Source organism: Coenobita brevimanus, chromosome 49 (genome assembly GCF_032717465.1).
Source record: "Coenobita brevimanus isolate Jiangsu-jjx chromosome 49, ASM3271746v2, whole genome shotgun sequence".
Taxonomy (NCBI): Eukaryota; Metazoa; Arthropoda; class Malacostraca; order Decapoda; family Coenobitidae; genus Coenobita; species Coenobita brevimanus.
In genome coordinates, this window is record NC_137002.1 from 1,370,739 (window position 1) to 1,383,241 (window position 12,503).

The following is a 12,503-nucleotide window of genomic DNA, read 5'->3' on the forward strand; positions in this document are numbered from 1 at the left end:
TATCCTGAGCTGAATAATATCACCAAGGGTTTGATAAAGAGTTCAGTGGGTTAATCCATCTCACCTTGGCAGCTGTAGTCTGTTGCTCCTTGTCAATCAACTTGGACTCCAGGCTCTGAATGCTGGCTGCCTGCTGCTTCACCGAGGCAACTGCTGATTTTAACTGTGGATGCAAAAACCACAGATTAGGCACAGTTGTAGGCACATAAAATGAAAATAACACAAAATTAGACTACCTCAGCTTAGCACAACAGTGATTAGATATAGCTATTAGAGAGCAAACACAATGAAAATGATGATGATAAAATATAGCGTTAGTAAAATTTGCAGCTCTAACAATGATTACAAAATAGTTAACATCAGAGCACTGGTGGCATTAGCTATGGGTACGTACCAGGAGTGCCTTAGAGCTGTAGCATTTACTATAAAAATGCTATCATAGCCTTATATTATATACAAGACTGCTACAATATAGTGTAATAAATAATCATATAAATAAAAAAACAAATAAACTAAATAAAATATAAACAATATATTTTAATTAAACAAGGAAAGCCTTCGTTATAAGTTTCTTTTTCTATGCTTATTTCTGTTGGGGAAAAAAACACACACACACACACACACACACACACACACTGCCAACACTAAAACTGACTTGTTAATTCCTCTTAATTTCCATCACCTGTTGTATGCAAAGAGTTGTGCTATGTTGGAGCACATCTGTGACTAACATACAGTTTAAATGAAGGTTGACAGTACAAACTAAAATCACATAACCTCTACTGTACATACTCTTTTTACTATAATCCAGCCTAACACATATTTCCATCCTGAATGTTGACCTAAACAATGAGATTAACACAAGGACATGACACTATCACGAAAAGTGTTACTGAAAGGATGTAGAGCAGTAGAACTGTCTTATTCTGCTACTGAGGTATATATAGGATACAAGCTATAATAGAATGAAAATCTCTGCCAAGTTTAGGTGAATGGACAGGTGAAAGGATTAGAACTCACCTCAACCCTCAATGCTTCCATCTCTTGGTCCCGTCTCTTGAGGCTGTCATTGGCCTCTGTGAGTTGGGTCTTGTACTGGGAGGCCACACGGCTGACCTCCTCCTCCCTCTCCCTCAGCTGTCTCTCCAGCTCCGACATCCTCTTCACCTTCTCGTCTGTTGCCCCAACCAGCACCTCCCCCTGGATACTGACTTTTTCCACCTCCTGCTTGCCACTCTGGAGTTTTCTATCCAGGTGCTTTTGTATTCTTGTGATTATTTCTTTGCTTGATTCACCGTCAACCTCTTCATTGGTGATATTAAGATTATCCTCTTCCCACAATTCACAGGAAAAGGACTGTCTTATCTTCATTTCGATATCTTTTAACTGATTTGTAAAGTTCCTCTTCAGTTCCACAATGCTTTGCTGAAGTGTGCTGATCTTCCTATTCTTCTCCTCAGTGTCATTTGTCAAGTTCACTATTTCCCTCCTGCACTGCTCCACTTCTTCCCTGCTCTTCTGCTGGAGGGACCGATAAAGCTGGTCCCTCTCTGCCAATTTCTCATTAAGCTTCGCCACATCTTGTGAAATCTGGAGTTTTGCTTCAGCTGTTATTTCATTTTGCTCTGCTTCCTTTCTTGCTTTCTCCCTCAGGGTTTCAATTTCTGCCTCCTTGTTAGCAAGTGCCTTCTGCTCAGCTTGAAGGTTTACAACTGCTTTTTGCAATTCTCCCTCTATCTGCCTGAGCTCAGAAAGATGTGCTTCCTTTAGTTGTTTCAACTCCTCCCGGACAGACATTACTACCTCCTCTTTCCTTTTCACTTCCTTTTTAAATGTCTCCATTTCCATCTGTAATGCAGTGTAGGCTTTCTCCTTCATATCAAACTCATTCTTGGTCACCAACTTCTCATCAGCCAGTCGAGCTGTCAATTCCTCAACTGCAGACTTCAGTTGTGTGATCATCTCCTCTTTCACCTGGAGATCCCCAGTGAGTCTCATAACCTCAGCCCGTCCTTCTTCGAGATTCCTCTGTAGTGTAAGATATTTAGATTCCATTTCAGACACTTTGGAGTTTAGTGCCTCCTTCTCCTTTTTATGTTGCTCCACTACTTGTTGTACCTGCTGCTGGAGTGAGGTCAAGGCATCCTCTTGCTTCTGAACTACATCCCCCATTGACTGTTTTTCCTGCTCTAATGTCTCAATAATTTCTTTCTTCTCCTTTTCCATTTCAGCAAGTGCATCTTTAGACTTAGCCAATTGTTCAGTCAGTGATGTCACCACAGAAACCTTCTCTTCTAGCTCCTTGGTTACAGTAGAATGAGTCTGTTCTAATGATGATACCTGAAAACAATTAACAGGTATACATATTATCCATACTGTACTCTATATAACTTAAGTCTTTGTCATCATTATTAACATTACCACTACCCTGATCTTATTTCCTACCTATGGATAACATTACATGGGATCCATTAACAAAGAAAAAGAGAGCACAAAAGTGGAAGACCCATCAACAGCAGGTCCTCCAAAATGGGCCATACAATATTTCTCACATAATTCACATCCTCTGGAGTCCTGCACCACCTTACTGGCCAAACCATTGCCACATATTTTGGAGTTATTTTTCTTTACACAGTAGATGTGCTTTACACACACCAAACACATAGAGTAAGTCATAAAATAGATGCCAAACCTTTGCCATGAGGATGTGAGTACAAATTTCAACCAATGAACTTACTCCTTCTCAATTTCCATACTTTGCTTTCATTTACTTTCATATACCATATCAATCCTTTTTTTATTGACTTACCATGCCTCCTCCCACCCTCACACTCACTGGCATACACCTATTTCATCACCCTAATTACATTCACTCTCTCCTTATGACCATACCATCTAAGCACACTCTTCTACCCTATTACACTGGTTTACAAAAAATTTGAGGCAAGCATGAAATTAGGTGCTCTAACCTAATTTTGGGGTGCTGATTTCAGATTCAAAATCCGTTTTCACACATCACCTCTAGTTTTTGAGATGTACATGTATACACGTATGTACATATATACATATAGGCCTAGACCCAAAATATTCACCAAAAATCCATTTACCATCCTATTTTCTTGGAACTTGGTTTAAAATGCGCGCCACAACAAGCTCAAACACGTCAAGCACTACACGCAGAAGGACTGGGGGTCTAGGAGCACTTTCGTGCCTGGGAAACACAGTGCCCAAGAAAATCCTCTGGTGGACATGAACAAGATGCTTCTTCCCCCTCTTCATATCAAGCTTGGCCTTATGAAGAATTTCGTGAAGGCCATGGACAAGGATGGCGCGCCTTCCAACACCTGTGCACTCTGTTCCCAGCTCTCAGTTCTGCTAAGCTCAAGGAGGGCATTTTCATCGGACCTCAGATCCGGGAGGTGCTGAAGGATGAGGTATTCGAGGGGAAGCTCACCTTGAAGGAATTGAGAGCATGGGAAGCATTTAAGGTAGTCTGCCATGGCTTCCTTGGTAACACACGGGCACTAGATTACCAAAAGCGTGTTGAGAAGTTGTTGCAGGCTTATCAAGATATGGGGTGCCAAATGTCTCTCAAGATTCACTTTCTCCACTCCCACCTCAACGTCTTCCCCGTCGGAGCAGTAAGTGACGAACATGGGGAAAGGTTCCACCAAGATATTACTAAGATGGAGCGCAACTACCAAAGCAAGTGGAACCCCAGCATGATGGGGGACTTCTGCTGGATGCTCCTGTGCGACATCCCGGAGGCAAAGTACACCAGATCGTCCAAAAAAACTCACTTCTGACTGTCTGTAGTACTATGGTGTGTATACTGTATATGCTTATATCCAAGTAATGGTAATATTTAGTTCTGTCAGTGTTCTGTGTCTGTTTTGTTTCATTCTGTAATATGCCATTTTAATATAAGAAATAAACTCATTATATTATAAATATATGTATTATAATAAAAAAAGGGATGTGTGGAAGCAAAAAAACTAGAGGTCATAGAGCAAAACTGTTTAGAAATTTGAATTAAGCATATCAAAATTAGTCAAAAAAAAACCTATTCACATGCTTGCCTCAGTTTTTTTTTTTTTTTTTTTTTTTTTTTTTTTTTTTTTTGTAAACCAGTGTTATTAGACTTCCTTACTACACACTTTTCATCATCCATCCATCATCCAATCAAATCATACTACTGTACTGTATTTCTTATCCTATCCACTCTATGCACTCCACACACATTCCACAGCAGTCCTATTTCCACGGGTCTTATTCCTAATTTTTCATTAATATCAACAATATGCCTTTGAGTTTTAAGTTAATAAAGGGATTACTGAAGGTTTTCATAACTTAATTATTTATTTATTTATATGTAGCCACCCCTTACTGGATTAAGGCATCTGGCAATAGGTAGATATATATACAGTAATTTATTCTTTAAGTCCACAAAAAGTTACAGATTGGTAGTGATACTACAATAGTCATAGTTGTAGCCTCATATTCATCTGAATATGAATCCAGTAGAACACAAGCTGAAAATTTCCTGTAGTCCATTATCCCTCTTTCAGTGAATATGGAAGGAGCTGAGGGAAACAGTACAGCCATCTCTATAAATCAAGACTTATCTAGGATCACTGCATGGGGACAAAAGAACCTTGTTTCATTTAATGCTAGTAAAACCAAATATGTACAATTTACTAAGAGACAGATATTGCCAGATTTCTATACTACCTTCAGTGCTACTAATATACCTATCTCCAAAAGTACTGAAATTCTCGGTATTTCACTTAACAATAACCTTAGTTGGATCTGTCATGTCAGATCACCTGCTAAAACCACCTCAAAGAAACTTGGATTATTGTAGTGTTCATAGCTTCTTCTATCTATCTATCTATTGCCAGACGCCTCAATCCCGTTTGGGGTGGCCACAAACAAATCGCCTCCAAGTCGCCCTGTCCCCCGCCATTTCACTTCCCTGCTCCCAACTCACACCCCCCTCTCTCATATACCTCTCCACCCCATCCCTCCATCTCATCCTTGGCCTCCCCCTTCCTCTTCCCCTCCTCCACCTCACTCACATACACTCTCTTCGTCAGTCTTTCACCCTCCATCCTCTCCACATGGCCAAACCACCCCAGTGTGTTCCTCATAACGCTTCCTATCACATCCACATCAACACCACAACGCTCCTTTATATCCTCATTCGTCAGCCTGTCTCTCCACGTGACTCCACAGGCTCCTCTTAAGTAACTCATTTCCACTGCTCTCACTCTTGACTTGTGTCCTTCCAACAACGTCCAAGCTTCATTTCCATACGTTAGAGTTGGTATCACAATACTGTCATGCAGTAACTTTTTCACTTTCATGCTCACATCCCTGTTTCTTATCACTGCTTTCAAAGAACCAGCATAGCTTCTTCACTGACGAGTATTTAGCTATAGTTGTAAGAGTCATGTGCGCTCTCAGTTGGAATATTGCTCACCATTGTGGAATGGATGTGGAGAGGTTGCACTAAAATAACAAGACAAAATTCAGAACAAAGCTGTTAGAAGTATTAATAACCCTGCTATTACAAATAAATTACCTCCCCTACAGGGAATTTATTTATAATAGCATTATTTTACAGATACTTTTATAGGAAATGCTCAGACAAAGCTGCATCCACGGTGCCACCTCTCCATGCCTTCCCTTGTGCTACACAGGCATCTGGTAGTGCTCATGACTGGAATGTCACACTGCTATATTGCAGAACTTCCACCTATTAGAAATCTTTTATTTTGCAAACTGCATCTCTTTGGAACTTGCTTTCCCAGAGTTGTTTCCCCCAAAACTTCAACCCACAGTTGTTCAAGTCCAACCGTTCGGGATTTTCTATGAATGGAGGACACCAGTATTCTGATGTATGGATTATTTTTTTATACATTTGTTTTCCTTCCTCTTGTTGTTACTTATAAAAAAATAAAAAATAAAAAAATAACTGGGCAGCAAAAGCTAGCTGCCCAATTATACCTGTACCAGTGCATTAAAGTACCAGTTCCACTGGTACAAATAAAGTTGATTTGCCAGTTTGCTCCTGATTCACAGTACCACCTCCACGGAAAAGGCTGTGAAATATTGGAACACATCCCTGAGTTAGGTGCTAGGTGGTGGTGACCATCATCCACTCACTTGATATTGTGCTGTCTACTTCTTCCTTCACACTTACCATTCTTTTTCTGTGTCTGCCCTCCTCTCTTCCTACCTCCCGCATTTTTCCTGTCACTTTTTATTACTTTTCTTTCCATTTCAGGTGGCTTTACATTGAGCGATAAGCCTAACGGTTTCCTGTAAGCTAGGAAACCATTTACAATGCTGGGTGGTAACCATATAACCAACCCATGGAAGAGTTGAGAGGTAGGATGGGACTGGAGTGTATTGGTGTTGTGATGAGGAGAGGTAGATTGAGATGGTTTGGACATGTGGAGAGGATGGGGGATGATAATTGGGTGAGGAAGGTGAGAAGTGTTAATATTGGGGATGGGGTTATGAGGGGTAGACCGAGAAAGACATGGGACGAGGTCATTAAGTGTGACCTCAGGGTTAAGGGACTGAACAGGGAGGCGGCAATGGATCGTGCAGCGTGGAGAGCCGCCATTAGGTGACCAAGGCCGACACATGCAAGCATGTTGGAGCCTTTAAAAACGAAAACGAATAGGTGTTCCCGTGTCAACAAGTGGGTTGGCAGAGGGTTAGTGTCCCTCCTTGTAAACAATAAATCAAAGACAAACGGACACCCCTTATGAGATTATGGCATCTGGCTATAGGCAGATAGATAGATAGTTAGATAGACAGACAGACAGACAGATGACATCCCTGAGTTACAATAAGGACTGCAGTACCTATATAGACTCTAACTAAACTACCCTCTTCTTGCAAGCTGGTGATGTCATGAGTGAAGGCTTTCTGGTGTTCCTAAGCCTATATGGAAATAGGCATAATTTGGAGACATCCTAATTTAGCATATAATGAGAATCAGCTGCTTGCACAAATCCAGAGACTTAATATTGTTGGCTAAGGAGGCTCCCTAATACCTCATTGAAGACAGTTTGCAACCTTACATGACTTGTAATATCCTCAATATTTATTAATGAAAACCATGTTGATATTACTCAATATTTATTACATGCAATGTAAACTATGTTGATATTCCTCAATATTTATTAATATAAACTATGTTAATATTAAACAGCTTCACACAACATGCAAGGGAATAATACGGTGTAGTGGGCTGAATGAACCTTGAGCGAAATTGTTATAAAATCCTTCCAAGCTGAATAGAATATGATATATTAATTGAACTAATCCTCACCTCATCCTTTGTTGTTGTTGTTGGGGAGGAGGGGGAGTAGGGATGTGATGAATGATGATGAATAATGATAATGATGATTGGTGACGACAACGACGATGAGGAGGAGGAGGACAAGTGGTGTGACACTGACAATAAAGATGATGATGACACGACAATGATGAAATCTGTACTAACCTTTTCTTGCAAGGAAGTGATGTTATCAGTGTAGGCCTTTTGCTGTTGCTCTGCCTCCTCCTTGAGTGATGCAAGGGCAGCCTTGTGCTTCTCCTCTGCCTGCTCCACCATGGCCGTCACCGTATTCACTTGCTTTTCACTTGCCTCACGACCTGCCTCCACACACTCCATCTGTCAAATTCCAATGGATACTAAAGGGCAAAGGTTTACCCCACCTCTTTTACATCTCACTTTCTTCTGGTGGCTAACATGCCTTAACTGAGAGAGGCTTTATAATTTCCTTTCCCACATATGATAAGATACAATATGATATGTTAGGGGGGAAAGTGACATAAATGCCTAAGTGTGAAGAAGATGCAGTGGATTAGTAAACTAATGTATACCCTTGACTACAGTAATCCAGTCTGTCTTTAATATCAGCACCCATTTATTAAGCTGCTTTAGTCTAAATATTTTGTCCAGCATTAACAATAGTAAAACTGCCCACTGAAGCCTATAAAGCTAATTTGGCTGTCACCTAATTAACAGTAACCGCAGCTACTGTATGATGTTGTGATATTTTGGAAGCCATCTCTGACTCACAATGATAACTGCCTGTGCTGCTGTCGGGTGTCTGCCCTTTCCTCTTCTCCATCCTTCTTTCCTTCCATCTTCTTCTGTCTTCCTTTCCTTCATTCTTTCCTTGTCCTTCTGCCTACGGGTAACTTTACACTCCCTCTTCTGTCTTTCTTTCCTTCATTCTTTCCTCTTCCTTCTGCCTGTGGGTGACTCTACACTGAGTGACAAGCCAAATGGTTTCCTGTGCACCAGGAAACCATTTACTACGCTGGGTAGTAACCATATAACCAAATTTTGGCGCCTGGTGGTTTAGTGGGTAATTACGGCGCTCCAATCGGATTGAGCCGGTGAAGGTTTATATCCAAGGGGTTGTTGGGGTTGATTGCTCATGTAATGCCACTCAGGGATGAGTGAGGCTGGTCACTTTCATCTTAAATGTCAGGACCAACTTGCCTAGCCCCGGGTTCCTATGCTCCTCTGTGGGGCGACATAGGATTGGAAGATGATGATGATTTAGCTTTGCTTTGATTACTTACTCACTTCAAACACTTCACTCTCACAACACAGAAAAGTCTTCAACAAAATTATCTATAGATACACCCAGCTGAAGCAATCAACAGTCTACCAGCTTAATTCATATCTGAGCCTGCAGCCACAACCAAAGTAATTGGAATTACTGTAACTATAGTGGTGGGTGGCCACCATCCACTCACTCAATGCAGTGCTGCTCGAGTGACTGCCCTTTCCTCTCTTTCTTCCTTCCTTCCTCTTCTGTCTTACTTTCTTTCCTCTTCCTTCTGTATGCAAGTGACTCTACACCGAGTGACAAGCCAAATAGTTTCCTGTACACCAGGAAACCTTTTACTACACTGGGTGGTAACGATAAAACCAAATTATGGCACCTGGTGGTTTAGTGGGTAATTAAGGTGCACCCGTTGGATTAAGCCTGAGTAAGTGGTTGGGGTTTATTGCTCATGTATGTCACTCAGGGATGAGTGAGGCTGATTACCCTCATCTTAAATGTCAGGACCAAGTTGCTTAGTCCCGAGCTCCTACACTCCTCATACGGCAACACAGGATTAGATGATGAATGAATGAATGAAAAAAATAACTTATACACAGTCTAACACTTCTGTGACATAAGCTGTGCTGTCACAAGAAACTTCTTCAATGTGACAACTCAATGGACAACATTAAATATCATCTCATTAGTAAGGACCAAATAAATTTACACATAAGCACAGTTTTGTTAACACAGAAGTTCTGAAGACATTATATTTCCTCATATTACCAACACAAATTCCACACGCACTCTTCACCCTATACTGCAAAATATTTCCACACACACATATATGCATACGGACAGTGTGGGTGCCAGTCACTTCCGAGACAAAAAGTGGTTTGTTTGTCAGCCATACAGACCAGCTGCTCTTCAGGACTCATACACACAGCTTGAACATGCATAGGAGTGCTGCCAATTCATATCAGATGTGTATATGCTGGCCACTATAATACATGCGTATTGGTATACTGTATACGCATTTAAATGGAAAACCTTCAGTAAATACAACTGGGTCAACACTAACATCATTTCTGGAAACAGTATTAACACAAAGTAAAATGATTAAAAATAAATAAATAATAATAAATCCAGTACTCTTACCTGTTCCTTAAATAATGCCATCTTTGACTTGATTTCTGCCTCTCTTTCAGTTAGTTCACTCTGGAGCTGACCGATCTGAGTCTTGTGCTCTGCTTCTTGGCTCTTGCACATTTGGGACAACTCTTCCTTTTCTCGCCGAATGTTCTCTAGTGCCATTTGGGCAATTTTTAGCTCCTCTGACACCTGTTTTTGACTCCCTGCTTTTTCTTGAAGTGCCTCTTCATGTTCCTCTGCTTGCCTCTCGTACTTCTGTGCCAGCTCTTCTTTTTCCTTCTCAATGGCTTCTAGTGCTGTTCTTGCCGAGCTCAGTTCTTCATTTATTTGGTTCTCCTTTTCAATGTTTTGTTCTATTTTCTTTTCAAGGGAATCTATAAGCAAGCACTTCTCCTCCAGTTCTCCCATCCTCCGCTCATTGTGTTGAATGATCATCCTCTGTTCCTCTATAGTCTTGAGTGCAGCATCTTTTTCTGTGGTAGCAGATGCTAACTGTTGCCTGGCCTCACTCAGCAACTCCCTGTGCTGCGAATCTGAGGTAGTTAAGTCTGATTTCAGCATCTCCAGCTCTTTCCTCAATTCACAGTTGGCATTCTCTTTGGACTTAAGAGAAGATTTAGTACTCTCCAATTCCTCATTTAATAACTTTTCAGCATGAGCACATACACTCTTCAGCTTTTCAAATTTCTCTGGAACACAACTGAATACTGACTGGGTGTCTCTCAACTTCTGGATGATTGCTGCCTTTTCAGCAGTGAATGACTCTGACAACTCTTTTGCTTTTGCTGCTGCTGAGACACATGCTTCTTCTTTAACCCTTATCCTCCCTAAAAGATTAGCATTTTCTGTGGTAAGTCTATTTATTTTCTCTTGCAAGTCCTGGTTTGAGGTAGAAAGCTGATTCACTTTTCCTTCCATCTCCTGAACTAACCTTCTCCTCTCCTCTTCATGAGCTCTTTTTGCTTCCTCCAACTCCATGTTTAACTTACCATGGTCTTCTCTCATCACTTTAACCTCATTTGTCAGTCTACCAACAGTACTCTCCAATTCAGTTATTGCATTTTCTTTTTCCTTTGACATTTCAACCATCTGTAGTTTATCATGATTTTGGGCATCAAGAACTAGCTGATGTTCCTTCTTTAATTCGAGCATTTCCTTCTCCTGATTTTTCATTTCTGCCTGTAGACTTTCATATCTGGATTCCTTTTCTTTAATTGTTTCATTCAAGAGAGGTAATTCTTTCCTTAGACCATCTATCTCTTTCTCCTTCTCTGAATGCAATTTAGTTAGCAATTCTTCCTTGACTCTCACTTCACTCTCCAGTTTTGTCCTTTCCTCAAGCCAAGTGTCCTGATTCTTCTCCATCTCAAGCTTCAGTGAATCATAGGATACCTTTGCTGTATCTAATTCTTCTGTTAGTGATGCCCTTTCTGTTGTCAACTGGTCTATCTGGGTGCTCATTTCTGACTGCAAGGTCCGGTACTTTTCACACTCCACTCGTATATCCTGTTCTAACTTATTTTTGGTCTCTTCTAGCTCCTTGGTTCTTCCTTCAACCTCCTGCTTTAAAGAAACAGAGATCTGGGTCTCTGTTTCCAGCTGTGTGACTAGCTTCTGCTTCTCCAACTCCAACCTTTCAACATTTTCCCGCTCCACTTGTAGCAGGCCTTCCATCATGTCTTTGGTATCTTCTAGCTCTTTAGTTTTACACTCCACATCATGACGCAGACTGGTGGCAGCTTGTACCTCTGCCTCTAGCTGTGTGGAAAGTCTTTCCTTCTCACAGTGCAACTTCTCATTACTCTCCTGTTTCACCCGTGTCTCCCCCTCAAGCTTTTCTTTCACCTCCTCCAGTTCAGTCAGCTTGCTTTTATAGTCCTGGGACGTGCTGAGTGATGACTGTTTCTCCTCCTCGAGTCTCACTTCCAGACTCTGCTTCTCTCCCTGCAGTGTCCTTACATCCTGTTTCAGGCTTTCACACTCACTCACTGCTATGGCCAGATTTCTGTTTATCTCATCAAGCTGGAAAAAAAGATAAATAAAACAGACACATGAATAAAAATGTAAATTTATCAGTCCCGAAGGGTAATGATACATCGCAGAAAACCCATTTTCAGACGTACTGTTGGGGGGGGGGGGGACATTACCGTAAAATTACAGTACACTAGAATGAAAGATGTGGTAGGTGGGGGCGCTCATCATCATCTCACTCAATGTAGTGCTGCTCTTGGGTGTCTTTTTTTTTTTTCTTTTTTTTTTTTTATGTGTCCGACTCTGGGCATAGGCTTCACAGCCTGCTATCAAGGCCCAGTAGTCCTCCTACATACCATACACCTCTACATGTCACCTGCCCTTTCCTCTCCTCCATCCTTCTTTCCTTCCATCCTCTTCTGTCTTTCCTTATCCTTCTGCCTACAGGTGACTTTACACTCCCTCTTCTGTCTTTCTTTCCTTCATTCTTTCCTCCTCCTCCTGCCTGTGGGTGATTATACACTGAGTGACAAGCCAGATCATTTCCTGTACACCAGGAAACTATTTACAATGCTGGGTGGTAACCATATAACCAAATTTTGGTGCCTGGTGGTTTAGTGGGTGATTACGGTGCTCCAATTGGATTCAGCCGGCGAAGGTTTATATCCAAGGGGTAGTCCGGGTTTATTGCTCAAGTAATGCCACTCAGGGATGAGTGAGGCTGGTCACTCTCACCTTAAATGTCTGGACCAACTTGCCTAGCACCGGGCTCCTACACTCCTCATGGGGCAACGT

The 12,503-nt window shown here is 41.4% G+C and overlaps 1 protein-coding gene across 1 annotated transcript in view; it reads right to left on the reverse strand.

Annotated features, from left to right (window-relative positions):
* LOC145399445 (uncharacterized) overlaps positions 1–12,503 on the reverse strand; it is a 72,944-nt gene that overhangs the window by 34,029 nt on the left and 26,412 nt on the right. Inside the window, exons 15-18 of the mRNA XM_080272060.1 lie at positions 9,744–11,759; positions 7,523–7,693; positions 1,021–2,340; positions 65–163 (exon numbers count right to left, since the gene is read on the reverse strand). Of these exons, the coding sequence (XP_080128186.1) occupies positions 65–163; positions 1,021–2,340; positions 7,523–7,693; positions 9,744–11,759 (3,606 nt within the window). The remainder of the gene's footprint in view (positions 1–64; positions 164–1,020; positions 2,341–7,522; positions 7,694–9,743; positions 11,760–12,503) is intronic.